At 51.6% G+C, this 25843-nt stretch overlaps 1 protein-coding gene across 2 annotated transcripts; it reads right to left on the minus strand.

Annotated features, from left to right (window-relative positions):
- Nucleotides 1329–23068, minus strand: GLTP (glycolipid transfer protein). 2 transcript variants are annotated; one of them, XM_013970784.2, is made up of 5 exons: nt 22811–23068; nt 8768–8826; nt 7670–7803; nt 4727–4877; nt 1329–2507 (listed from the first exon to the last, which is right to left on the minus strand). In XM_013970784.2, the coding sequence occupies exons 1-5, from the start codon at nt 22911–22913 to the stop codon at nt 2325–2327; spliced, it is 630 nt and encodes a 209-aa protein (XP_013826238.2). In that variant the 5' UTR covers nt 22914–23068; the 3' UTR covers nt 1329–2324. The 2 variants fall into 2 exon arrangements, with proteins under 2 accessions (XP_013826238.2, XP_017916596.1); XM_018061107.1 differs by lacking the exon at nt 22811–23068 and adding an exon at nt 11258–11333.

A 25843-nucleotide genomic window follows, 5' to 3' on the forward strand; every position in this document is an offset into this window, starting at 1 on the left:
GGATGACATGAGAAGGCATAGATGCACTGCTGACTTCATCTCTGGGGTCACAATCCCAAAGTGCTCCTGGGGCCAGGCAGGTACCAGGAATAAAGAAGGCTGTCCTGGGAAAATTCTGACCTTCCACAGAGAAACTGCCTTCCTGGTGTCACTATATTATGTTGGAAACATGTAGAAAACCTTTTTTTTTTTTAATGTGGACCGTTCTTAAAGCCTTTATTGAAAATCTGTTACAATATTGCTTCTGTTTTATGTTTTGGTTTTTTGGCCATGAGGTATGCTGGATCTTAGCTCCCCAACCAGGGATCGAACCTGCACTCCCTGCATTAGAAAGTGAGATCTTAACCACTGGACTGCGAGGGAGGTCCCAAAAAGCTCTTTCTAAAAAAAAAGAAAATATATATATATATATATACACACACACACACAATTTAAAAAATTTGTTGGCAGAATTTTATATTCAAAGGGAAAAGTCCTAAAAAGCACATTGAGCTTAGAAAGATCAGTGGCATTCTTCCTATCAGCAATGTTAGGAAACATCATGAAATCAGAGACAGCAAAAAACTTAGTTCAGACTTCTACCCCTTGGCCACATCAGAGGGAACCTTCCAAACTGGATATCCGGCTGATTGTGCAGAAGAGCTCTTAAGATGTTCCACAGTTTTCAGAGTCAAGCTCAAATTCCTCACTGGCATGATGTCTCACATACACACAGCCTGCTCTGGGTCAAGCCAAAAGGACATTGCCTATGAACTGGAGTGTCCCCTCTTCCTCCTCTACTGGGATCCTCACAACCCCAACTTTTCCATCAAGGTTCAGTGTGTGCCCCAATCTGTGGACTCAGGCTCCCTCTGGGCGCTGACCACTCTATATTACCTCTGCTGATTTACTGGTCCATCTTGCCCACTAGACTGTGTTATGCAGGAGCAGGAATGAAGTAAAATATTTTCCTCCACATTTAACCCTAGCACCAGAAAAAGCACCTGCCCATGATAAAGTGCAAATAACCAATGGTTACAGGGTTGGGGAGGCAATAGGGATTGGTGGAGACTGAGGCAAAGTGAAAGTATATCTACCCAATCGCCCCATCCAGCCAAGGGGGCAGTCATCTCTCATTTCCAGCCAGGCAGTTTGATTTCTCTAAGAAGCTAGAAATAACGATTTTTCTGGGACATGTCAGTTTCTCAACGTGGCAGCCAGTTCTATTTTTCAAAACCAGAAAATAGGACCCAGAGACTAAAAAGCAAGTCCTTGGCTGGTCCCCAGTTGTATCCTTTGATCCAGAAAGAACAAGAAAAAAAAAATCAAGAATCAAAACAGCACACCAATGTGATTCCAAAATAGAGATTTATTTATTAAGGATTATTTAGTTTCTGCATAAAAATCACCAATTGTTCCTCATTGGGTTTTTAAACATACATCAATTCTTTGTGGGTTGCTTTGGTCATCCCGACACATTAAAAAGACAATTCTTTTTAGAGCCAGGAAGGACAGTTAAGGCAGTAAGGCGTGTTCGTGGGTTCATCCTCTCCCCCTCAAAAGAATACACATGGTAGGTAGTTGCTTAGGTTGGAAAGGCTGTCCCTGAAGAAGGTAATTATGCAGAAGAATGCAAATGCAGTCATCTACAGTCGGTTATGTGTGTCTGATAGCTTTAAAATAAGCCTTCCCTTGGTCATCAAAGGCTTGCTGGTTGGTTTCAGCTATAAAAAACACTGTCTGGCAAGACAGTAAGAGAGGGCCTTAATGACAGTGCTGGAGGTTCGGCTGTGCAAACCACATGAGCACACACACCAGTTTGCTTTAAAAAGAAAAACAATCCCACAAGAGGGGCCCTGTATAATTTCAGATCAAACCCCCTCATGGTCCTTAAAACACTCAAAACGTCATTCAGCCAGCTCCTCAGAAAGACACGTGCCTATTTTCAAAGCGACGGATCTAACACCACTTCCCCCAAAGTCATGCTCCGAATGGGGGCTGGAGGGGACCAAAAAACCCTAGGACTTGATTTATTAGAAATATTAATTGATTTTTACCACACTGAAATGAAGGCATAAAGTCAGTCTGTGCTGTCATGAAATTCAAAGGAGATTCGGAAGTGTGACGGTTATTTATTGCTCCAGGAGGGCAGATCCCAAACGTGACTTTTAAAAGACCAGGGCCGGCCCCGTGTGGGCCCTGGCCCGGCTCAAGGCTGCTCTGGGGGCGTGCCACCGGCAGGGGCAGCTGGCCAGCCAGATTCGCAGTGATTCGGGTTTGCCTGTTCCTGCAAGGGGTCTGCGGTCGGGGGGTGTGCCGTCCGGAGCACCCGCTGTGGAGCTGGCCTACACCTTGTAGTTGAGCTCGGCGTTCATCCTGGTGTACATCTCGTAGATGACGTCGATGGTGGCCGTGTAATTGACCAGGAAGAGGCGGACCTTCTCCAGGCATTCCTCCTCTGTCACGTTCTGGCCCTTGGAGAGCGCTTTGAGGAAGTCGGACTTATAGGGGGCCGCATACAGCGCTGCCTTGAGACGGGTGACAGGGGGTGGCACAGCGTTAGAGGAGGGGGAGCCCAGCCCCTGGTCAGGTTCTGGGAGGGAATGCCCCCAAGGTCCGCGCTGGGCAGGAGGTCTGTGTTATTCATGGCACTGAACAGGAAAGGCCAAGTGTGTGTGTGGGGGGGGGGTTGTGTGTGTGTCCCTTTCTACCAGGTGAGGGACAGCAGGAAGCTCTGGGGACAGACAGACCTGGCTTCAAATTCCAGCTTTTACTGCCGACTAGTGGTGAGCCTTGAGCAAGTTACTTAGCCTCTCTGAGCCTCAGTTTCCTCATTTGTAAAATGGCACCCACCCAACTGGGTTGCTCTTGTCAGGATTGAGGTCGTGTCAAGTGCTGAGCACAGCACCAGGCACACAGTAGGTGCTCTGCGAGGAAGGACCTCTTCCCTCCGGTGGGTTCCCTGCTCTGGAGAAGGTGAACGGCTTCCTCCTGAGACCCACTAACTGAGGGGCGGGGCGGGGAGAGGATGGCGAATCTGTGCTGTTCCTCTTCTGACCTTCAGGGGGCGACACTTCCCTAAATTTCAGAGAAATTTGAAAAGCCCAGAGAACCAGAAATTCATAGAATTTCCGAACCAGAAGGAAAATAATGCAACCGGATAAAAAGGCTTAGGCTACAAGTTTGAAAAGGTGAGGAAATTACAAATAATAACATTATCATTAAAAATCAAAATGGGGGGGTGGGTGGGAGGGAGGGAGGATCAAGAGAGAGGATATATATGTATACTTATATCTGATTTGGCTTCCCTGATAGCTCAGTTGGTAAAGAATCCGCCCGCAATGCAGGAAACCCCAGTTCAATTTCTGGGTTAGGAAGATCCCCTGGCAAAGGGATAGGCTACCCACTAAAGTATTCTTGGGCTTCCCTTGTGGCTCAGCTGGTAAAGAATACGCCTGCAATGCAAGAGACCTGGGTTCAGTCCCTGGGTTGGGAAGGTCCCCTGGAGAAGGGAAAGGCTACCTACTCCAGTATTCTGGCCTGGAGAATTCCACGGACTGTATAGTTCATGGGGTAGCAAAGAGTCGGACACAACTGAGCAATTTTCACGTTCATGTCTGATTCACCTTGTACAGCAGAAACCAACACACCATTGTAAAGCAATTATCCTCCAATTAAAAAAAAAAAAAGAATCAAAATAGAAATAGCTTCAAAATGCCACGCACTGTATACAGAATAATACATAGACTCTTCACAATGAGCCTGTGAGGCAGGGCCTATTTTATGTCTATTTGCAAGATGAGGATACTGAAGCTCAGGAATCCTGGCTCAGGAATTTCTTACTGCATGACCTCTAGCAAGATACTTAACATCTGGGGCATCAGTTTCCTCATCTGTGAAATGGAGACCAGGACAGGGCCTCTCGTGAAAGTGACCCTCCACGGGCAGCCCGCCTTGAGCTAGGCATTCAGGGCACCCAGTTATAGTGGTGGTCGTGGGGCCTTCACAGGGGGCAAGGCTCTGTGGGCGGCAGGCGGGCAGGGCTCTTGCAGTCCCTGCCCGGGATGGGTGCTGTCCCCAGCCTTGCCAGGGCGGATGGCCCACAGGTGCCATATTTCCTGCCTGGATTCAGTTGACGCCTGACCCTGCCTGCCCATGACCTGAGCCACGCGGGAGAGAGACCCGCCCTCAGAGCCCCATTCTTTCCGCAGAGAAGATGGGCGGGCAGGGGGCGCTACTGTAGGAGAAAGGGGGGCCAGGACAGTGTGCAGTGCACCCGTGGGCTCTCGACGCCTCTCCGGTGGGCTTCTCCCATAGCCGGGCTGGTGCTGAAGGCCTGTGGTCACCATCACCCCAACACAAGTCACCAAGAGCCTCGTGAGCAGATGTCCCTTCAGCAGACAACCCCGTGGGTGGGCGGGCACAGGGGCCCTTCCTCCCCGCCCCACCCCCCTCCAGTGCCAGGGTCCCAGCTGAATCCAAGGGGCCAGTGAGGTCGGCCCACTGTCAACCTAAGGGCCTCGTCTCTGCCCTGGCTATTCTCATGGTCTCCCAATCGGGCCCTCATCACAACCGCCGTGCAGCAAAGGCCTCTCACCGCACCAGCCTCACCCAGACAGACAGAGGAGAGCCCTTCCTGAGCCCGGGGTGGGCAGCACGGACACGGGGCAGGGGGGCCACAGCGAGAGCGCGGGGCGGAGGGCGAACCCCACAAGCCAGGGGTCTCTGCGCCCGCGGGGTGGCTCACCTGGAAGATCTTCTGCACAATCCAGCCGTGGTACTTCTTGAGGGCCATCTCATAGGCCTTGGTGGCGTTGACGCGGATGAGGTTGGGGTGGTTCTCGTCCCGCTCGCCGTCGCAGATGCTCTGGAGGAAGACCTGGATGAAGCGCAGGCCTCTGCAGCCGGAAAGGAAAGGGTGCGTCAGGGCCCAGCTCGCTCCTGCCGGCCCCGCCCACCCACCGCACAGAAACCCGGATGTATCCTGACCCGGATGTACCCGGAATAAAGTACTTCCCCTGACCCCGGAATACTGAGCTGTCGTGTCTACACGAGCTTCTGTGTAACGTGACCCTCAGCCCCGCCAGGGGATCACCTCACGTGTCCCAAGATCACCTCGTCTACACCAGGCCTGGCACTGACCCCAGCCATGGCCTCTGCTGGGCTGTGAAGTCTACAAAGGGCAGGGTCTGGATGCGCTCTGCCCATTTCTATGGCCACGTGTGCTTGAGGGACGAAGCCAGTCAATATAGGGCTGAAGGCCCAGCTCTGGTCCTCAAAGGGCTCAGGGACCACAGACCAGGGCCACGCTGAGAACACGAGCTAGTCTGATCCTGTGGGCTCCCCGCTCCCATCCCTGCCTGTGCCGTGGTCCACATCCTCCAGCGGCCACTTGAGCCCTTCCTCTGAGGTAGGATGATGCTCCAAGAGCCAGGAGCAGGGTGTGGCTCATGGAAAGGCCACCAAGTTTAGAATCAGATCAGTGCCAGCCCTTTATTCCACATCACCTCATCTGCTCTCCTTGGTCCATCCGATGAGACTGAGCTCAGCACAATCTGCCCACTTCATGGAGGGGAATACAGAGGTACTCCAAAAGCCTCAGTCTCATATCTTAGACAGCAAGAGCCTGTCTCACTCCCTAACTGGGCTCCTCTGCTCCCTCCCTGCGAGGGGGTGGGGATTCGTTTGGGGGCTTTCTGGGGCAGAAATGCTTGGCCCAAGGACTGAAAGGATAAAGTTCAGCTTTATCACCTGTGAAGTGAAGGAACTCCTCCATGCTTGGATCACAACTCTCAATCATTGGGGATCAGCCTGGCGTGTGAACCACGCTCAGGGTCTAGTCCCAGCCCTGCCCTGACTGGCCACCTCTCCTGAGCCCCTGCTTCTCCCAGCCTTTATGATCCCCCTGCTGCCCAGAGCTGGAGTCTTTGTCAAGCCCCATTTTACCCCGTTGCTAATGCCCCTCCATGGCTTCCCAGGACCCGCAAGGGGGCTGGAATTCATCCTTGCCCAATTCCACCTCATCTTTCCCTGCTCCCACCTTGCATCCAGGGCCCTGGCTGGATCAGATCCTCCTGGAGGGGTGGATACTCTGTACCTCTCCTGCCCTCCCACCCCTGCAAGGCCTCTTCCTCCTGGACCCTGCTGCTCAGACTTAGAGATGCTAATAGGTAACCCGCCTCCAGGAAGCGCCTCCTGATTTCTCTCTGCTCCAGGTTCTGATATCCTGCTGTCGTGACCTGCCCCACAGCCTGACCCCCTGCCTCGGCTGGACTGTCATACCCTAAGAGGGACCCTGCCTCTTCAAGCAGCATCCCACGCATCCAGCACCAGGCACAGCACACAGCAGGTTCTCATTATGTGCTTGACTTGTTGACATCCACCAGGATCTGCTCTCCTAGTCACCGGGCTCTGCCCATGTCTCCTCTGGACACAAACAACCTACTTCCTGACCTGAACGTCACTCTCTGCCTGGCTCTTCCTGAGAAACCTACAGAACCTGCCAGTGGATGGACCCAGGGGCATTCCTCATTCCAGGTGTGTGACTCTCGGGCTGACAAACAAGAGTAGGGCAGCTTAGTGTGGACAAGTCATAAAATAGGCCATAAGGGTGTTAGTTACAGCCTGCCTACCCGCTGATGCCCACACTGGCCACATCCTCCAGGGAGCAGACTCTTCCTGTTCCATTTCACCAAAGAAGTGCACAGAGTGTGGGTGAGGACTAGCTTTTGGGGATGGGGATCCAGGGAAAGTGCGACTTCCCTGGCTCCTGCCTCCAGGCCCCAGAGAAGGGGCAATGTTGGGAACATCAGTGGGGCAGAAAATGGGTCCCTGGCTTCGTAGCTGCTGCCAGGGATTCAGGAGTCTGCATAGCTGACGGAATCCGGGAGCTGGCAGAGAGCAGCATGAGCTCAGCAAGCGAGCTGCCTGGCCTCTCGGAGCCTCAGTGGCTTCATCTGTAAGATGGAATGACTATATGCGGTTCCAAGTATGTGCCACGAGGACAGTAGGTAACATGGTCACAAGCACTGGCAACTAACTCTAGGGTGAGACTATCTGAGTTCAAATCCCATATCGGGGTGCCCTGCCCCCAGCCCACAGGTTGAATTTATGTGAATTAGAGTTCTTTTTCCTCTAGATGCTGTGGTTCTGTCAATAAGCTGTCATAATATACAAATCTGCCATGTACGTGATGTGACTGGCTGGCTGTAGACAGGACGTCTTTGTGCAGTGCGCAACCTGTATAACTGCAGAGCTCAGCCACTCTGTCCCAGCCCTGGCCCTGTGCCCTGAGCCCATGAATTGGCCCCCAGAAGCCACCAGCATCCTCCTCTAGGACATGGGGATATATGGGGATGATCATACCTAACTCACAGCCCATAAAATATGATCAGGTGTCTATAAAGAGCTTAGCACAGCGGCCGGAGTATCCGTGGGTTTGTTACGCCTCTGGTGAGACTGGAACCAGCAAGGAAGTATCACCATCAGGCAGAACTTGGCCCCCAGGGTGCTTTCTCTCTGTCTCTTAAGTAGCGCTGCACAAGGGGAGCACCTATGTGGAAGACGAAGTGCCCGTCCGCCCCGTCAGACAGACGCCCTGGGGCAGTGGCAGGATTGGCTATCCGTCCTCTGCAGGGCAGGTCCCCTGGCCCCCCGGTCACACAAACACCCCGCCACCCAAGCCCTTCACCTCTTCAGCCACATCAGTGCCAGCGTGGCCCCCACTTTGGGCCACTCGGCCCCGTACATCTCCTTCTCCACCTCCAGGATGTTCTGCAGGGTCCGGAACTTGGTCGGGTTGGTATCATAGACAGCTTTGATTTTCTGGAACAGAGCACACAGGGTTTTCCCCTGGGGAAGGCTGCCTCCACAGATGCCACCCCACCAGAGCCTCACTGTCCCGCCCACAGGTGCCAGAACCAGCAGTGGGGGCTGGTCGTGACAGTAATAATCCCCAGGGCCGTCTGCATTCACTGGATGCCCACAGCGCTTTACAGTCACAGCCTTCTCTAACCCCCACAGCGACCCTGACATGCCTGCCGTCGTGCCAATTTACAGATGAGGAAGCGGGCTCAGAGAGGCGAAGTGATGTGCTTGGGGTCACACAGCTGGTGCAGGTGAGAACGGGTTCCAGCCCTGACCAGACCCCAGAGTCCACGTTCTCCAACCACTACTGACAGCACCTTGAACCCCAAGTATCTGAAGTTTCGTTTCTGTGGACAAACACAAGTAGGTCCTTAGGATTCAGAGATGTCCAACAGGAAGAAGGCTCCCGAGTCAGAGGCAGGAAGTTTGGATGTGAATCCCACCTCTGCCACTTCCTTGCTGTGAGTCCCTCAACAGCTCTGGGCCTCGGTTTCCCTGTCTGTAAAATGGGGATAATGACACAGCACTGGCCTCATGGTGGGTCCTTGCTGGGGGAGGGTCAGTGGTTGGGGGATGCCATCAGGAGCTCTAAGGATTGAGGAAGGAAAGGGCTGGGTCAGTGCAACTGTGGACCTTGGAGTTTATTTTTTGTTTGGTGGAGTGAATCCAAGTACCAGCCAGTTCCTTCTCAGGTCAACCCTCCAGACTGTGAATCATAGTTTGGCTGTGACTGGATGGCATGACTGCAAGGAGAACCAAGAACCTGGAGCCTTGAGTCAGAGGAACTGGGAGCCAGGCCTGTTTTCCATGTCTCCTTCTGTTCCTTAGCCTGGGGAACTTGCAGTGGGTAGCAGGGCAGTGGTAACCAGGGTGGGATTAGAGTCCCGATCTGGGTACTGGGGCTGCCAGGCCAAGTACATACAGTGATGTTGCCACTTATGTCCGCCTTGATGGGAGTAAACACTGGGGAGCCGAGGCAATCTGGGGACAAAACAAGAAGAGAGATGTTAGAATCCCAACAAGGGTGATATTCAGGACTGCCATGGGACAGGAGGAAAGGTCATTTGATGTGTTTAAGGAAAGAACTATTTGTAGGTGTTAAAACAGTTCGTGGGCAAGTAAATTTGGAGTTCTGGGCTCCAAGTGAGACCGGTTTCTTACTCCAGGACTTGTCAGAGCCTTTAAAATACAACCAGATTCTCTAAGGGGCAAGTATTTTTTCCACAGCACCCTCTCATCCTAGGATAAAAAGTTCTATATCTGCACCATCTAATATGGGCCCATGTGACTACTGAGCACTTCAAATGTGGTGTGATCGAGGCACTCAATTTGTAATTTTATTAACTTTCATTCATTTAAATGTAATAGCCACATGCGGCCAGTGGCTACCATACTGGACAGTACAGTGGAGAGCATCTCGCAAAACTAACACTCTGAGAAACCATCTCGGCTGACAAGGCGGATGGCCGCTAACAAACCAGCTGTCCAGGAAACAGCTTGAGAAATCTTAGTCCGTGGGAGAAGAGGGGCCAGACTTATGAAAGATAACCTTCTCATTCACCAGCTTCTAAGGCTGAAGTGAGCTGGTGACCCAGAGGCCCCCTGGTCCTGAGACTGCGTAGGAGCCTGGGAGAACCCACCTGCAGGGGGACCCCCGTCACTTAACAGAGCTAAGTGAACTGGGGCTGCACACCTGCTCTGCAGACACTGGCAGTCGGGACTTGGGAGTGTCCCTTCTGCTCCCCGAGCCTCAGTTTTCCCATCTAGCAAGTGGGCCAACAGAAGTGGTGGGAGCTCCTACGAGGATGACTTGAAACTACCCACTTCCGAGACACATACTTTGTTCGTCTCTGACATCCGAATGCTCTCCCTTGGAGGCAGTGTTCCTTCCTTGGTGGTTCCCAATACAACAGAGCACCTTAAAATAGGTGGCGCCTTGGAGGTAACGAAATGTGGACCAAGAAACTGGCCGTGCCTGGAACTCAGGGCTCCCGGGGAAATATAAGCAGCCTATGGCTTGTTTCTCCTCCTTTCCTGCCTCTGTGATCCACCCCGCCCCAGCAGCCCGTCAGGGGGACCAGAGACAGCCCACGGGTCAGAGCTCCCTGCTGAGGGCTGGGCTCGGAGGGAACAGACAGGGAAGGGCTGGGTCTCTCCTGAGCAGACTCAACAAGGACTTCAGCCTCAGAGCCTGAATTCAGCCCGAATTCCCTGCCACTTCTGAGCAGCCTCAATACAGAGCCCAGGGGGCAAAGACACCTGGGCAGGCCACAAGTGGGTACCAAAACCCATGGCAGGGAAACACCCCACCCCCGCCAGCTTCCCCTTGTCCGCAGGCCAGGCAGGGGCTTTGGGCGCTGCACAGGGCCAGAGGACTGGAGGAGGGCTGAATTCCACCCAAGGTGACCCGGCACACCTGGCCAGCCATCTGGAACATTCTAACTGCATCTGTTGAGAGGTGCATTGAGGAAACAGCACTGGATGTTTTATATGAAAAAGCCCGAAACCCCATAGAAAGGAGGTCAGGTAGGAACCCAGACAGATTGGGTTTGAATCCAGGTGAGCAAGTATCCTGCCTGGGCGCTGTGTAACTTAGTTTCCTCACATGGCAAATGGGGCAGTGTGCGTACGTACTAAGTCGCTTCAGTCGTGTCTGACTCTTTGCCACCCTATGGGCTGTAGCCCGCCAGGCGCCTCTGTCCCTGGGGTTCTCCAGGCAAGAATTCTCCTGGAGTGGGTTGCCATGCCCTCCTCCAGGGGATCTTCCTGGCCCAGGGATTGAACCTGTGTCTCTTACATCTCCTGCACTGGCAGGCGGGCTCTTTACCACCGTGCCACCTGTACTTATTTCACAGGGTTGTGGTGGGGATTGAAACCCACACACTGAACACATTCAGCAGAGTGCCCGGCGCAGCAGCCCTCAGTCAATGAACTCTGACCGTCTTTATGACTTTGTGACATGACTAGGCTCCACGCTCTAGCAAACGTCACCCAATCAGGTCCTCCAGGGCCTCCGCTGAGTGGAAACACACGGCCTGCGCCCCTGACCACCTCTACTCTCCTGACTCCCAACTGAGGCCCCCTTGGGGCCCGAGAAGGCTCAACTACAGGCTCCCGGGTACAAGATCCTCAGGCTGAATGGAAAAACCTTCCTCTCAGCTTGCCAGCCTCTCTCCCACTCTTGTGGGCTCACATCTCCCTTCCCAGATGGCTGCAGGAGCTGCTCTGAGGTGCCAGGTGGGGGTGCAGACATCCCGTCCCACCAGATCCTGCCAAGGGTGTTAATGAGGTAATGACTCCACCCACAGTTTCATCCTCCCTGATGTATCGCTGGCCTCATCCTGCGAGGCCAACCTGGGAAGCCTGTGCAATTTGCTAGTCCTGCACCGTGTTTCTCCGCCAGGACGCTTACCGCGACTCCCCCGAAGCATGACGATGCGCCGTAATAATGCAGAGAACTTCCTATGGTCCAGTGGTTAGGGTTCAGTGCTTTCACTGCCCAGGGCGCGGGTTCAATCCCTGGTCAGGAAACAAAGATCCCACATGCCAAGCGGAGTGGCCAAAAAATAAAAAGAAACCTCCTTAAGGAAAAAAAAAAAAAAAAAGGCAAGACAGTCAAGACTCTCCACCACTAGTGACTCTTTCCCTCTTGACTGTGTAGCCAAGGGTCGCCAATTCCGAGTCTCACAGGGGCCAGGCAGGTGCCATGGATGGGCTTTCTGGGGACTGGCAAGACTCCTCTAAAGGCATGACCATGGCTTCACCTCCTTGTCTTTCAAAAATATATGCTGTCCAAAGACATGAAGCAGGTTGACAGATGGACAGAGAGGTGGACAGTCAGATATAAGTGGTAGAATCTAGATGGTAGGTACATGAATAGCTGCTGTGAAATTCTTTCAATTTTGTTACAAGTTCGAAATTTTTCATATAAAATACTGGAAGAGAATGCCAGGCTTTTTTTTTTCTGCTCATAAAAGCCAGGCTTCTTCCTTCCCCTTTTCCTCCAAGCTCACTGCACTGCTACCATCACTGTGGTTCCACGCGTAAGTCTGTTTTCCGTCCACCTCCCCCTGAGCTCTGAGAGTGCAGAGACCAGGTGGTCTCTGTCCCCTGCTCTGCTCCCCACCCCCACGGCTGGCATGAAGCCGGACCCCAGCAAGTGGCATGAACAAGGGGGCAGAGAGTGGGAAACACGATCGAGAGGCACCCCACCGTTCTTTTTCTAGCCACATTCTTGTAGGGCAGACTGACCCAACGCACGAGTCTAAGGACCCACCCGGCTAAGATGGCAGAGGCTACGGGAAGGGGTTTGGCCTTGGTTTCCCCGTCTGTACGGGGACGTCCCTGTGTGGCTGCTGTAACGGGGGGTGGGGGTGGGGGAGGCAGGGTGCATGCCAAATCAGGGCTCAGAGCCTGGCCATGATTTGATTGCCACTGTGGGCCATCCTGCGTGGAGATGCGGAACCAGGGCTTAGCGATCATCAGCCACGTGTGGGTGGCTTACCAGCTTCTCACAGTGACTCAGGTCAGTCGACAGGCATTTTAGAGACGCAGAGAGTAACATTTGGCTTCCCTGGCTCTGGAAATGGCTTCTGTGTGGTTCTGAGTGTCCCCCCTATCCCCGGATGGTGGGGAGAAAGGTTTCTGTCTCATCTTCTGACACCGTGCCATGTGGGGCCCGAGGTCATCGTGGTTGGCAAGAGCCGGCCCCAAGGCAGCTGTTCTTGCAGGTCGTGGACCGTGCAGAGACCAGGCTTCTGCTCAACGAGGGGTGGGATGTGGGGCCTGGATGGACTTCTGGAGCCAGGAAGGGAGCAGAAGGAGAGAAGGGCAAAGCAGGGCTGGGAGATGGCCCCCAGGAGAGGGGGTGGTGTGTACACATAGAAGCACACACAGGAGTCGGGTTGGCAGCATCTGGACCACCTGTGACCAGAGGAGGAGCAGGGTAGAGCTACGCAGCCTTGGTCCCGAGTTCAGATCTCAGCTCTGGCGTCACTCTGGACAAGTGACTTAACCGCTCTGGGCTCAGGCCCCTCCCTTTCCAGAGCCCCAAGGTGCTGGGCAAACAGGAGGCACTCCAGGTGACCTGAAGCCGGCCTCCACACGCCTTGTGGAAGGCTCTGGGCTTCTGTTTGCTTTGGCTTAGCCTAACGCCACCAGGCTCTGAAAAGCCTCATGACTGGTGCGGGGTCACCCGGTGAGAGTCAGGCACTCACACACAATTCCAGACCCAAGGCTGGTATCACCATCCCCTCTAGCCTTTCTTTCTAGAACGTTTCCATCTGTGTGTGTGTGAGCTCGGCAAAAGTGAGAGGACTCTGACCGGAAAACCGAAAATGATTTTGACCCCTGAGCACTCAGTGGCCTAAGAGCTGAAACTCACGCCGGCCCCTGCTCTGGACACGATGCATTTCTGGTCAGGTTACCCAGTTTTACCTTTCATTCAGAATACAGTCGTGCCTCAAAATTACCTTTCTGGTTATACCTGTTTTGCAGCTATTCCAAACTTGTTTTTCATTATTGTCAGCCAATGGGCTCTTTAGAACAGCACCCGGAACCTGCCAGAAGGGAGGGAGGGGGCTTGGGTGGCTTTCTAGTTTATCGTCGCACATCCAGAGTAAAAAGAAGTCATCTCAAAAACGAGAAAAAATCAAGTACAATCCCACCATCTTACTTCATAAAGGATCACGGATTCTAAACACAGTCAAACACGTGGCAAATAGCCCCTTCTCTTTTAGACTTTTCCTAAGCATGCCACTCGGAGAAGGCCATGGCACCCCACTCCAGTGTTCTTGCCTGGAGAATCCCAGGGACAGGGGAGCCCGGTGGGCTGCAGTCCATGGGGTCACACAGAGTCAGACACGACTGAAGTGACTTAGCAGCAGCAGCAGCAGCAAGCATGCCACTCAACCCAAAAGGCATAACGAAAAGGCCAATAAGTCTGATTACAAACCCCAAAACCTTCTATATGGGATGGGGTGGGCATGGGAGGAAATCCCATCACCAATCAAAGCCAAACAGCAAACTGATTGGGAGAGGGGGTGACCCATGTAACAAATATCATAGACCAAAGACTATTATCCCTAATATGTAAAGAGCTCTAACAAATTAATAAGAAATAACCTCCTTATAGAAAAATGGACAATTAAAAGACATTTAATCTCAATAATTAAAAAAAAAAGCAGTGAAATATTTTCCATCTACCAAATTTGATGACTGCACCAACTTTCTCTCTAGTTCAGCTATCCTAGGTGGAACTTATCCAAACGTAAGACAAATGTCCCTGCATTTGTACAGTAAGCCATTTGCAGTGTACTAAACAGGGCCATCATCAAAACTAGGAATTATGATAAAGGTGTGACCCAGTGATATCAGAGGCCCCCTCAACTGTTCCCTAAATGGGTCTACATGGTATGTTTCCAGGGTTTTAGGACAGCGTTATGTAGTTTTATGGGTTGTTTTGTTTTTTTTGGCTGTGCCCTGTGGCATGTGAGATTTTAGCTCCCTAACCAGGGATGGAACCTATGACTGCTGCAGGGGCAGTGGGGAGTCCTAGCCATACGGCTGCCAGGAAAGTCCCCAGCTTTGTGTAGTTTTTAAAAAATTCCTCTTGCTTTCTCGGCAGTGCTTTGATTCTGCAAGATACTGGGAGAACAAACAGCCAACTCTGTCAGCATCACTGACAAAATAAGAGGAAGCAGACACCCAGCAACATTCTGTGACCTCTGTGACAGTTCTGCCCAGGTCTCTGCCGTAGTTCAGACGGTTGAGGTCGTCCAGAGAGCAGAGCTCCCCATAAGCCAGCAGTCCCCATGTGCCGCCCGGAATCACATTCGTTTCCTGTTTTTTCTGGCCTCCATGTAATTGGAAAGCACCTGCTGTTGTGCTCTGAGCAAGCCCCCAGCACATATTTGGAAATCTCCATCCAGGCTGCCCCCTCTACGCCTGACTCTCCAGGCAAGCCTCTCTTCCAATAGGTGATGCTCTCAATGCTGGGCCACAAGGTGACCGAATTGCCCCCGCCCTCTCACTTCATCTCGGGAATAATTTTCACTCAAGAACAAAAAGCATTCTGCTTTTCAGATACACACCTTCACTTCCAGCCTGTGTGGGTCAGTGCGGGAAATCCAGGCCCAACCCGTAAATATTCATTTGAAAAAGGAAGAACAGGGGTGCCTGTGCCAGGATGCTAGGGGCCTGGTTTGGGGAGGTTCTATTTCAAATTCAATTTTGTTTTTTTTCAATAGCTGGATAGTAAGGTTTCGCTGTTAATCACATGGGACAGAGTAACTTTACAGATCCTAGGTTACAAGGATCATAATGGGAGGCACTCAGATTACAGCTGATGGAGATGAATCATTTATTAACCCGACGGTATGTGGGGCGTGCATGTGACGGCTCAGTCTGCAGTTAGGCCTATTTTGAAGCATAAGAGCCCGAGAATGACCACCTTTCAAAAACTAGTTCCCACTCTAAATTCTATCTAAGAGGAAAGAATGTTTACCAAATGGTACTTTAAAAAATCACCCCTGGGACTTCCCTGGTGGTCCAATGGCTAAGACTCTGTGCTCCCAATACAGGGGGCCCAGGGTTCAGTCCCTGGTCAGGGAACTAGATCCTGCATGCTGCAACTAAGACCGAGTGCAACCAAATAAATAAAAGAAATTTAAGAATAATTTTTAAAATTAAAAAAATAAAAATAAATAAAATCAGACCCGTGACATGCCAACTCTCTTTATCCACAATTGTCCCCTTTGGCAAAAACCAGCCAGCAATTGGGAATGCACATGGGAAAATGAGTTCGCTTACTTGCTGTGTGGCCTGGGAGAAATCAGTTAACCTCTATGAGCGCCGTTTCCACATTTGTAAAATGAGGTTAATAACAGACCCCACCTTATAGAGCTGTTGCAAGGCTTAAATGAGGTTGTAGAAATAAAGGGGTTAGCATAATTTCTGCCTCAATTTTTTAAAAGTTATTCTTTATGATTATAATAATTACTATCATACATTATAGCATCATTCTTTAGGAAAGAAATCCAGGAAAGAATGATTCCAATGACTAAGATGTCAAAAAGGGAATTTCCTCGTGGTCCAGTGGTTGGGATTCTGTGCTTTCACTACTGAGGGCCTGGGTTTGATCCTTAGCTGGGGAACTAAGATCCCCAGGCATGACAAAAAAAAAAAGAGAAAGAGATGAAGACAGGGAGGAGAGAGAGGTAGAGAAAGGTGTGGATATGGGTAAAATCAGCAGGAACTCCAGTTATAAACTAAGGACCCCGCACTCCTGACCATTACAGTCTGAGATCTCAGCAGGGAGTGGTGAGAGGAAGGTGGCATAACAGCAGTGCAGAAAATGAATCATTTCTGAGCCAGAGGAAGTGAGCTGGCCGCGGAACTGCCGGGAGAAGAGGTTTTATAGGACCCTGGGGAGCGCTGATCCATTGTAAGGACTTGTAAAGGCTCAGATACAGTTAACACAATAACAATTTGGTGGGGGAAGCCCTGATACTCGGTAAGAATGTAACACAAGCAGTTAACATCCATCCAGGCCCTTTTAAAACTGAAACAATGCAACCTAAGGCTAGAACTCAACATTGTTATTCTAACAAGTTCATTGAAATAAGCACACTGTCAATGCCAGATGGGAACTTCCAGCATTTCCCCTCCCCCACAACAGCTCTAAAAGGTCCCTTCTGCTCTGAAAGACTCCTTTGCAGGGCTGGCCCCCTACAAAGCCGTTCCTCCTTGCGTGACTTGGTCACATGCCTTCACCACTCTGAACCTCAGTCTCCTCTTCTGTAAAGTGGTGCCCATTCCTCCTAACTCATAATGTCGTGAAGAGGAGGACTGGAAATGAGAGATCAGCTTGTTCAATGCTGAAGCACATGGAAGTCACTCAAAACATGGGTTACGCTAGCTATGGGGTCAGGCATTATACCTTACAAAGCCGCTGTCACGCATTCTTTCCATTCCCTTTCAAGTTACCCATTGGCTGGGCACCGATGCTCTGCCAGGCACGTTGCTGGGGCCTAGGACACGATTCACAATAGGGCACTGTTCCTGCAACCAGCCCTACACAGCGGACACCCCACAGATGAGGAACGAGGTGGGGGCTGGACAAGCTCGCAGGGACAGAGCGGATGTCTGGGTCTTTTCCCTCCGGCTTCTCCATCTTCTTCCCTCCAGGAGCAGAGGCCAGACCTCCATCCTTGACCTCAGGGCCGGACTTTTCTGAACCCAGAAGATCAAGATCTTCTCACTAGAGGAACAAGGGTGGTGGACACCACTGGTCCGTGCTCTGCGCTGGCCTTTGGATGTTATAAATGAGAGTTGCTTTAGCAGCCAGGATGCTCAGCTGGCCCCTAGCCTTGGCAGCTGGTCACCAAGAGCCTGAGGCAGCTTCTTTTTGCAAGAACTTTGTTGCCCAAGGGCAGTGTGGCAAGAGGTGCAGATTCTCAGGCTTTTGGAGGCTGTCTGCCCCACCTGTACAAAAAGGTGGAGAGATTCTCACATTGGATGCCAACATCATCTGGGGGAGTTAGCCTCCACCGGCCCCCCTGGGAGGCCTAGCTTCCCCCTTTTACAGTCGGGGCTGCAGGCTCAGAGAGGGGAAGCTCCTGGGTGAGGACACACAGCTGGGACGCCGTGGAACCGGCATTCAAGCTCAGGCTGGGTCTGCTGAAATCAGTTTCCATCTATCTGCTGCTGCTGCTGCTGCTGCTAAGTCGCTTCGGTTGTGTCCGACTCTGTGCGACCCCATAGACGGCAGCCCACCAGGCTCCCCCATCCCTGGGATTCTCTAGGCAAGAATACTGGAGTGGGTTGCCATTTCCTTCTCCAATGCATGAAAGAGAAAAGTCAAAGTGAAGTCGCTCGGTCGTGTCCGACTCTTCGCGATCTGGAGACTCCAATTCAGGGACTTCAGCCAACAATAAACCCGGGTTCAAAGCAACTTCTCTCTAAGCCTCCCAAGCAGCCAGCAGATGAACAGGTTAACACAGCGGGGCCAGAGGCAGCCCTCTGTTTAGGTGTTGCTTGGCTCTAATCTGGGCCAGGTGAACTCACGAGTGGGTCTCACCAACACACAGGAGATGCTTCTCAAGGTTAACAAGACCTCACTCCCTACTTGCAAATACACCTCCAATGGATGAGAGGAGTCGGCAGGCTGGTTCAGTTCAAAGTTGCAAAATCGGGGTTGGGGTGAGTGGGGGAAGTGGGAGAGTGAGAGGGAGGTCCAAGAAAGAGAGGATATGTCTACACACATAGCTGATTCACTTCCTTATACAGCAGAAACTAACACAACATTGTAAAGCAACTATGTTATAGTTTACTGGCTCAGTTATGTCCGACTCTTTTGCAGCCCGATGGACCCTGCCAGGCTCCTCCATCCATGGCATTTCTCAGGCAAGAAATACTGGAGTGGAGTGGGTTGCCATTTCCTTTTCTGGGGTCTTCCCGATCCAGGGATGGAACCTGTGTCTCCTGTATTACAAGCAGATTCCTTACCACTGAACCACCTGGGAAGCAACTATACCTCAATAAAATTTTTTTTTTTCTAATTGCAAAACCCATTGCCTTAAGTGGCTCTAGCATAAGTGGAACCCATCCAGGTGAAAGGAAGGTGATGGGCTAGAGAGCAGTGGTACCCCAGGCAATGAGACTCTGATGCAGGTATAGAGCCAGAAGCAAGTGATGTCGTGGTACCATCTCTGGGGCTGCAAGCCATTCAGAAAGGCTACAGCATGGATTTCAAGGTGGGGTAATAGGGAGCCACTGCAGCTTCCAGACAGAGAGTGATAAAACTAAATGATAGCTAGGTCTCTCCATTTGCCTCTCTCTCTCCCTCCGTTGCCACCCTTCAATTGCAAATGCTCTGGAAGGGTTGTGTAATCGACCGTAAAAGCTGAGAGAGGAGGGCCTCACAGAAATCAACTGCAAACTGATCAGAGGTGAGATCCAATTGCTGGGTCAAGGTGGAGAAAGAAGACGGACAAAGGGTTGTTGACCTCTAGGTGGACACAGCAAAACCTATCCGGCTTGGGAGACTCAGACCAGAGATACGGAAGAAAGAGCCCAGGATACAGGTGCTCTGAACCACACAGGACCTGCAGCCCAAAAGAATCGGCATTCATCAAGCCCAACCAATTCTGTCCCAAACCACACCCAATGAAGCATTAAGAAATGTGATTGTGCTAAACATATGTAAAGCCTTCACCTGCTTCGACCCAGCAATTTCCCTTTAAAAAATTAGAAATAACCAAAGAAGTATGCAAAGAAATATACATAAGAATGTTCACTGTAGCATGGTTTACTAGAGAAAAAAAAGAAACAATGTCAATATCCAACACCAGGGGCTTGGTTAAATAGTTTATCGCTACATTCAAACAACAAAATTCTAAGTAGGTCTGGAAAATGATGGTTGACATGGAAAGCTGGTTATTATGCTATATGGTTGGGTTAAAAAAAAAAAAGGCAGTTTATCCTTTTTCCCTTAAAGAGACAAATGGGTCTGAAAGGAAAATAGTCTGAAATGTCACCACTGATTTCTCTTAAAAAACAAAACAACAACGGGACTTTCCTGGTGGTCCGGTGGTTTCCTGGTGGTCCAGTGGATAAGAATCCTGTGGCTCAGCTGATAAAGAATCCGCCTGCAATGCTGGAGACCTGGGTTTGATCCCTGGGTTGGGAAGACCCCCTGGAGGAGGGCATGGCAACCCACTCCAGTATTCTAGCCTGGAGAATTCCATGGACCATATAGTCCATGGGGTTGCGAAGAGCCAACACAACTGAGTGACTCTGACTATATACTGAATACAGAAGACGCAGATTCAATCCCCGGTCCTGGAACTAAAGTCCCCTAGGCCGAGAAGCAACTAGGCACACATGCCCAATGCAGCCAAATAAATTAAGTTTTTTAAAAAATAACAACAAAAAACTCTGCCTCAAAAAGCCATGAAAGGATTAAGTGAACTCATCTACACAGTTTACTTAGCACGGAGTAAATGCTCAATAAAAAATGGCAGGGAGATTTTTAATTTATCATTTCTTCTTGATCAATTTTTCCTCTGAGAAACAGATCTTCCTTGAAGAAATAAATACTTTTTAAAAACACTGCTCTTAGCCTTCTGCTCTGTTCGTATCAAGAGCAGAAGCTCTCAACTGGGGGTAACTCTGTTTCTCTGCAGGTATTTTTGGTTGTTACACCTTGGAGAAATGGGATGCTGCTGGCATCTGGCAGAGAGGCCAGGGATGCCACTGAACATCTTACAAAGCACAGGACAGCCCCCCCCCCGCCCCCCACCACTCCAAAGGATGGCCCAGCCCTGAATGTCAGCAGTGTCATGGTGGAGAAACCCTACTTTGGAAGGAACTGCCACAATGCCATTCAGACTTCTTGAGTTCAAACTTCAGACCTGCTCCATGCCAGGGACACACACAGCACCCAGATCTCAGATCACCCAAGGGACCAGACATTCCCAAGACCTGGACAAAGCCCATGTTTCAGGGCAGATGGGCCGATCTCCATCAACCCCCATGTGCCAGGGCAGAGCCACTGGTGGGAGCATCCTCCCCAAACTTTAACCCTGGGGAGGAACCCTCGCCCGAGAAAAGCCTTAATGCTTCAGAACGGATCATCACGTTTTTCAAACAGCGCTAAGAATTATCCTCTGTGGGCCAACCCACTGAGGCTTCTGTATAAATGGAGGCTCTGTCAACAGATGTGACGGCCCACAGCAACCAGTTTGCAGCAAAGACAAGGGTCTTTTGAGATCAGGGAAGGGGGAGGGGACGTTCTCCTACCCAGGCACCAGCTCGCCGCCGGCTCCAGCCACCACCACCCCTTTTCCCGTAAAACTGGCTCGATACTTGCATCAAGTGAAGGCGGCCCCGAACGCAGAACTGATGGACAACCTTCCGAAGATGCAGGAGGAAAAGGCCACAGAACTTACCCTGGGGGTTTCTCCACCTTGAGAGGCAGCTAACATTTGGGGCTGGCTCAGTTCCTTGTGGTTGAGGACTGTGTTGTGCCCTGGAGGGTGTTTACCAGCATCCCTGACTTCCAGCTGCCAGTACCATCTCCCTGTGCCCCTCACCCCCCCAACCCCCCAGGGTGTGACAACCAAAAATGTCTCCAGATACTGCCCGTTGTCCCCTGAGGATGCAAAACTGTTTGAGTTGGGAAGGACTAGCTTAAACAGATTCTGAATCCTTATTCAGAGCAAATGTTCGTAGAACTTAAAGAGGAGGGAAAAACCCATCACAAAAACCAACAGTTCCTCAGTGCTAAAATCAGACAGTTCCCAAGCTCCTGCCTGGAGATTAGCATTATCTCAACATGGAGATAGCGATATTAAGAATATTCTGTACATTTAAGTGCTAACTGAGCACCTACTGTGCACCAGACGTTGTTCTGAGTATCAGGGACGCAACAGGAAAAGACCCAGGTCTGAGAATCGTACAAACCAGGCAAGGGTTGTACACTCATTAATCAAACACTCATTAATCAATCATCTACGCTGTGAAGGAACCAAAACTGAACTCAGGAACTTGTATAACAACCACGCCCCCAACAGCTAAGATGTGTTTGGCATGTAAAGGCCTTGGAACCTTACACACTCCACCCCATTTAGTCCTTGCCGCTAGCCTCAGAGATCAGCATGCGCATTTCACCCACCGGGACGCTGAGGCTCAAAGGGTGGAGGAAGAGAACAGGGGCGTGACTTCATGCAGCCACAACCACCCCAGAGCCCACGGCACTGTAGTAACTATTGCCCACTGGGAGCCCTGATCACCCTCCGGGGGAAAGGGAGTGACTGCCCTGGGTGCCACCATCCCTTTAGTCCAAGTTAGTGTCAGGTTCTGTCAGTCTGCAGGTTTCTGCTGGACTCTGCCCTGGGGACTGGTCTCTTCCAGCCAGGCCACCAACTAAACCAGCAGGGCAGGGTTTCGGGGAAGCCCACATGGAAGAGGAGAAAACAGAGCTCAGGTTGCATTCTTTACTGGAGACCAGCAAGGCAAAGGGCAGGGCCCTACTGTCTTCTGTTTCCCATTTTCCATCCAGGGTGTGGGCTGGGTTGGAGGATGGGAGAAATGAGGGTCTGCAACTGGCTTAGGGCCGCCTCCCAGTGTTCCTGCGACCTCCCAGGGCATGACAAATGAGGGAGGGGACTTCTTCTTTTGGATCCCCCCCAAGCACCCAGATGTCACCCCACAAAGCAGGTCCCCTGGTCCCGACCCCTGCTCCAAACGGAGGGGAAAGTTTAGGTGGTTCTCTGCAGGAAGGGGGCTCGACAGTTTTGCGACTCCATCTCCAAAAACCCCCTCCTCACTTTGCCAGGCTTTCTGCCCCTGGAGTGGGGGTGGGGGGTGGGGGGTGGGGGTCCTGGATTTGGAATTATGAGGAAAAGAAGGGTTCACACCGTCCCACGAGGGAGAGGATGGGAGAATTTACAGAAAAGAGGGGGTTTATCAAATGAGGGGTTCATTTTAAAGGGAGAGAGTTGGGAGCCATTCAGAAGGGGAAGAACGGGAGGATGGGTGAAGGATAAAAGACCTAGTTGGTGGGGGACGGTGGGACGCTTTGGGGGAGACGGAGGACTGCAGAACTAGGGCTCTGGTAGAGTAGGGGTGTTCGTGGGGAGATGGACGTTTGGGGCGCACAAGCGGGTGGAGATCTGCGGGCATCTGACGGATGAAGTGTCTGGGGAGACAGAGGATTTGGCGATGTCCGGGAAAAAATGAGGGTGTGACACGTTCTGGGGAGAGAGGATCTGGGAGCAATCTGGGATAGGGGAAATCTGGGGTGCCTGCAGAAAAAGGGGATCCTTGGTGCCTGGAGAAGGAGGATTTGGGATGTCCACGGAAGGTCTGGTTTGGGGATGTTTGAGAGAAGAAGGAAGCGGGTGCATCTGGGAGCGCCCTGGGGCAGGGCTCCCGGCCAGTTCCCCCTTTCACCCCGGCTCACCGAAGAAGGGCGGCAGGTGGGACACCGCCTCCAGGAAGGGCCCCGTCTCGATCTGCTTGTCCGCAGGCAGGGGCCTCAGCAGGTGCTCCGCCAGCAGCGCCATTTCGGGGTCGAGGCCCGCGGTGATGCCCCAGCCGGCGCCGCGGGCGTCCACGCCGCCCCCCGGGCCGCCGCCGTCAGCGCCGGGGCCGTCACTGCCGCCCTCCGCAGCCTCCGGGGACGCCAGCGTCGCCACTTCCGCCCGCGCTGCGCCCGCGTAGCCGAGCGCTCAGCGCCGCCCGCAGGCCGAGCGCCTAAACTGCTGGCCGCCCCGCCCCGCCCCCGCCCTCCCGCGCCCAATCCGCGTCCGCCGCCGCGCCCGCCAGCCCAATCCTCGCCCACGGCCGTGGACCTCCACGCCGCTATTGGTCAGGGGGCGGGGCCAGCCCGCCCGGCGCGGAAGCGCGCCTACTCCAACATCCAGGTACGCCCAGGTGAGCCGCTCCCAGGTGACCCGTCCCCACGTGTTTCCTGCCACCCCCGGCGTGGCACCCGCAACCAGGCGAGCTGGCTCGGGCCGCGTCCTCGCCTGATGGGCAAGGTCACAACTCACAACCCATCCACCAGCCCAGATTACGGCCCCATCCTGCCAGCATCCTTCAGGACATTTGCTACCCCACAAACAGGGACTAATCTTTTAACAGTCCCAAGAGACTTTGGACACTGCTGTGATCAAAGTTCTCTTTGGCTACAACAGTGAGGATCCTTGATTCTTTTTTTTTTTTAATTTATATACTTTTTTTTTTAATTTTTATTTTTACTTTATTTTACTTTACAATACTGTATTGGTTTTGCCATACATTGACATGAATCCACCACAGGTGTACATGCGTTCCCAAACATGAACCCCCCCCCCCACCTCCCTCCCCATAACATCTCTCTGGGTCATCACCGTGCACCAGCCCCAAGCATGCTGTATCCTGCATCAGACTTAGACTAGCGATTCGATTCTTACATGATAGTATACATGTTTCAATGCCATTCTCCCAAATCATCCCACCCTCTCCCTCTCCCTCTGAGTCCAAAAGTCTGTTATACACATCTGTGTCTTTTTTGCTGTCTTGCATACAGGGCCAGCCTGGTTACACATACATACCAGCCCAGGTTACGGCCCCATCCTGCCAGCATCCTTCAGGACATTTGCTACCGCACAAACAGGGACTAATCTTTAACAGTCCCAAGAGACTTTTTGGACACTGCTGTGATCAAAGTTCTCTTTGGCTACAACAGTGAGGATCCTTGATTCTTTTTTAGTGATCTTCTGCCTGTTGGACACTGGCCAATCACAAGTTAACTCAGCCATGCATAACTAGGACTCTTGTCACCTGAAATTTGGGGTCCAGTCTGACCTGTACAGTCTGATATTACCTGATGGACTCAGCCCAGTGTACAATCCAACTCAATCACCACCTGACTGATGCATGTTTCCTCAAACCTGACTTCACCCCAATAGCCTAGGGTACATGCTTGCCACAACCTAGAGCACAATTCATCTCAGTCACAACCCACCTTGATGCTTGTATCCTAAAACCTAGCACAGAGCTGTTGAGAGCTTCTCATTCATTCTCAGAATAAGCAGTTCACTATGCTCCCACCATGCACCATGCACCATGCACTGTGCTAGGCATTGAGGATAAAGTGATGAACAGTACAGCAAAATCCTGGCTCCTGTGGGGTTCACATTCTAGTTGAGGAGACAAGATAATACATTATATTACAATACCATACATAAATAAATAAGACAAATTCGAATGCTAAGTGTAATGAAGAAAATAAAATAAGGCGGAGTGACAGGGATGACTGAGGACGTGCTTGTGATAGGATGTAGGGAGTGAGGGGCAGTAAGTACCTATGAAGTGGTGACGTTTGACCCAGGACCTGAAGAAGTAGGAGACAGCCAGAGTGGCCGGGACACATGCCAAAGCCTTAAGGTGACAAAAAGCTTGGTGTGTGCAAGCAATCAGGGGAGGGGATGGGAGTGGAGCGAGTGAGAGGATGAGGCAGAGACATGCTGATAGGAACTGTGCTCAGGGAGGAGAGCAGGGGCTTGCTGGGTTAGGTAGAGTGTGGTATAAAGTTCGGACTTTAAGCTAAGGGCAATAACTCCCCGGTGTCAGTAAAAATAATTGCCAAACTTTATTAAATATTTTCAATGTAATCTTGCAAGGGGCAAATGAGAGAAGAGGCTGTTCCAAACCCATGTATAGTCAGGAAATGAAAGGATCTGGGGGGAAAAGACTATTATCATGTCTTACTCATGACCCAAACCCTGACATGTTCCATCAAGTCAGCTCACCCACGAATAGAAGCCCAAGCTGTCAACCTTGGCTTGTTCCCACCCCACCCAACCTCACCCCCCTCAGGCATCCTAAGATACCATCTCCTTGAAGCCTCCCTCACCAGCCCGCCCAGAACTTGGACCCAGAACCCCCACCCATATTTCAGACACAGCCCTGCCATTAATTAAACAGAGAGATCACAGCCTACAATGGGGACCGCCAGCCTCAGGTGACACCCCGCTTTCTCAACTTGCTCCATCTCAGCCAAACCACCGGAGACTGTGGCTGATATCAAAAATTCAAGTCTAGGAAAACTGTCTTGCCATGGAATATGGGTTTGATGTGGTGAAATGGGTCATTGTTCTGAGTGAATGTGATGTCTTGATGCCTACCCATCCATACAACAAAATTTTTAAGTGCCTGCTGTGGGATGGGATCCCCAGCTCTCCACAGTCCCCACCACTCTCAGAGAGCCTCTGAATCTCCTCTTTCCTCTTTGAAAATAAAACATAGTTCATTGGGAGGTACTTTGAGACTACTGTCCCATCTCTCATCGGACTTTCCATTTATTTATTTTTATCAGTACAGACTTCTGATTCCATGGGTTACAATCCATTGCTGTTATTATTTATTTGGGCACCCAGTGTATCCTAGACTCAGCCAGTGATGGTCCTTTTCGGCTGGCTTCTGTCTCTCTATCATTCTTTAAACATTT

Source organism: Capra hircus, chromosome 17 (assembly GCF_001704415.2).
Source record: "Capra hircus breed San Clemente chromosome 17, ASM170441v1, whole genome shotgun sequence".
NCBI lineage: Eukaryota > Metazoa > Chordata > Mammalia > Artiodactyla > Bovidae > Capra > Capra hircus.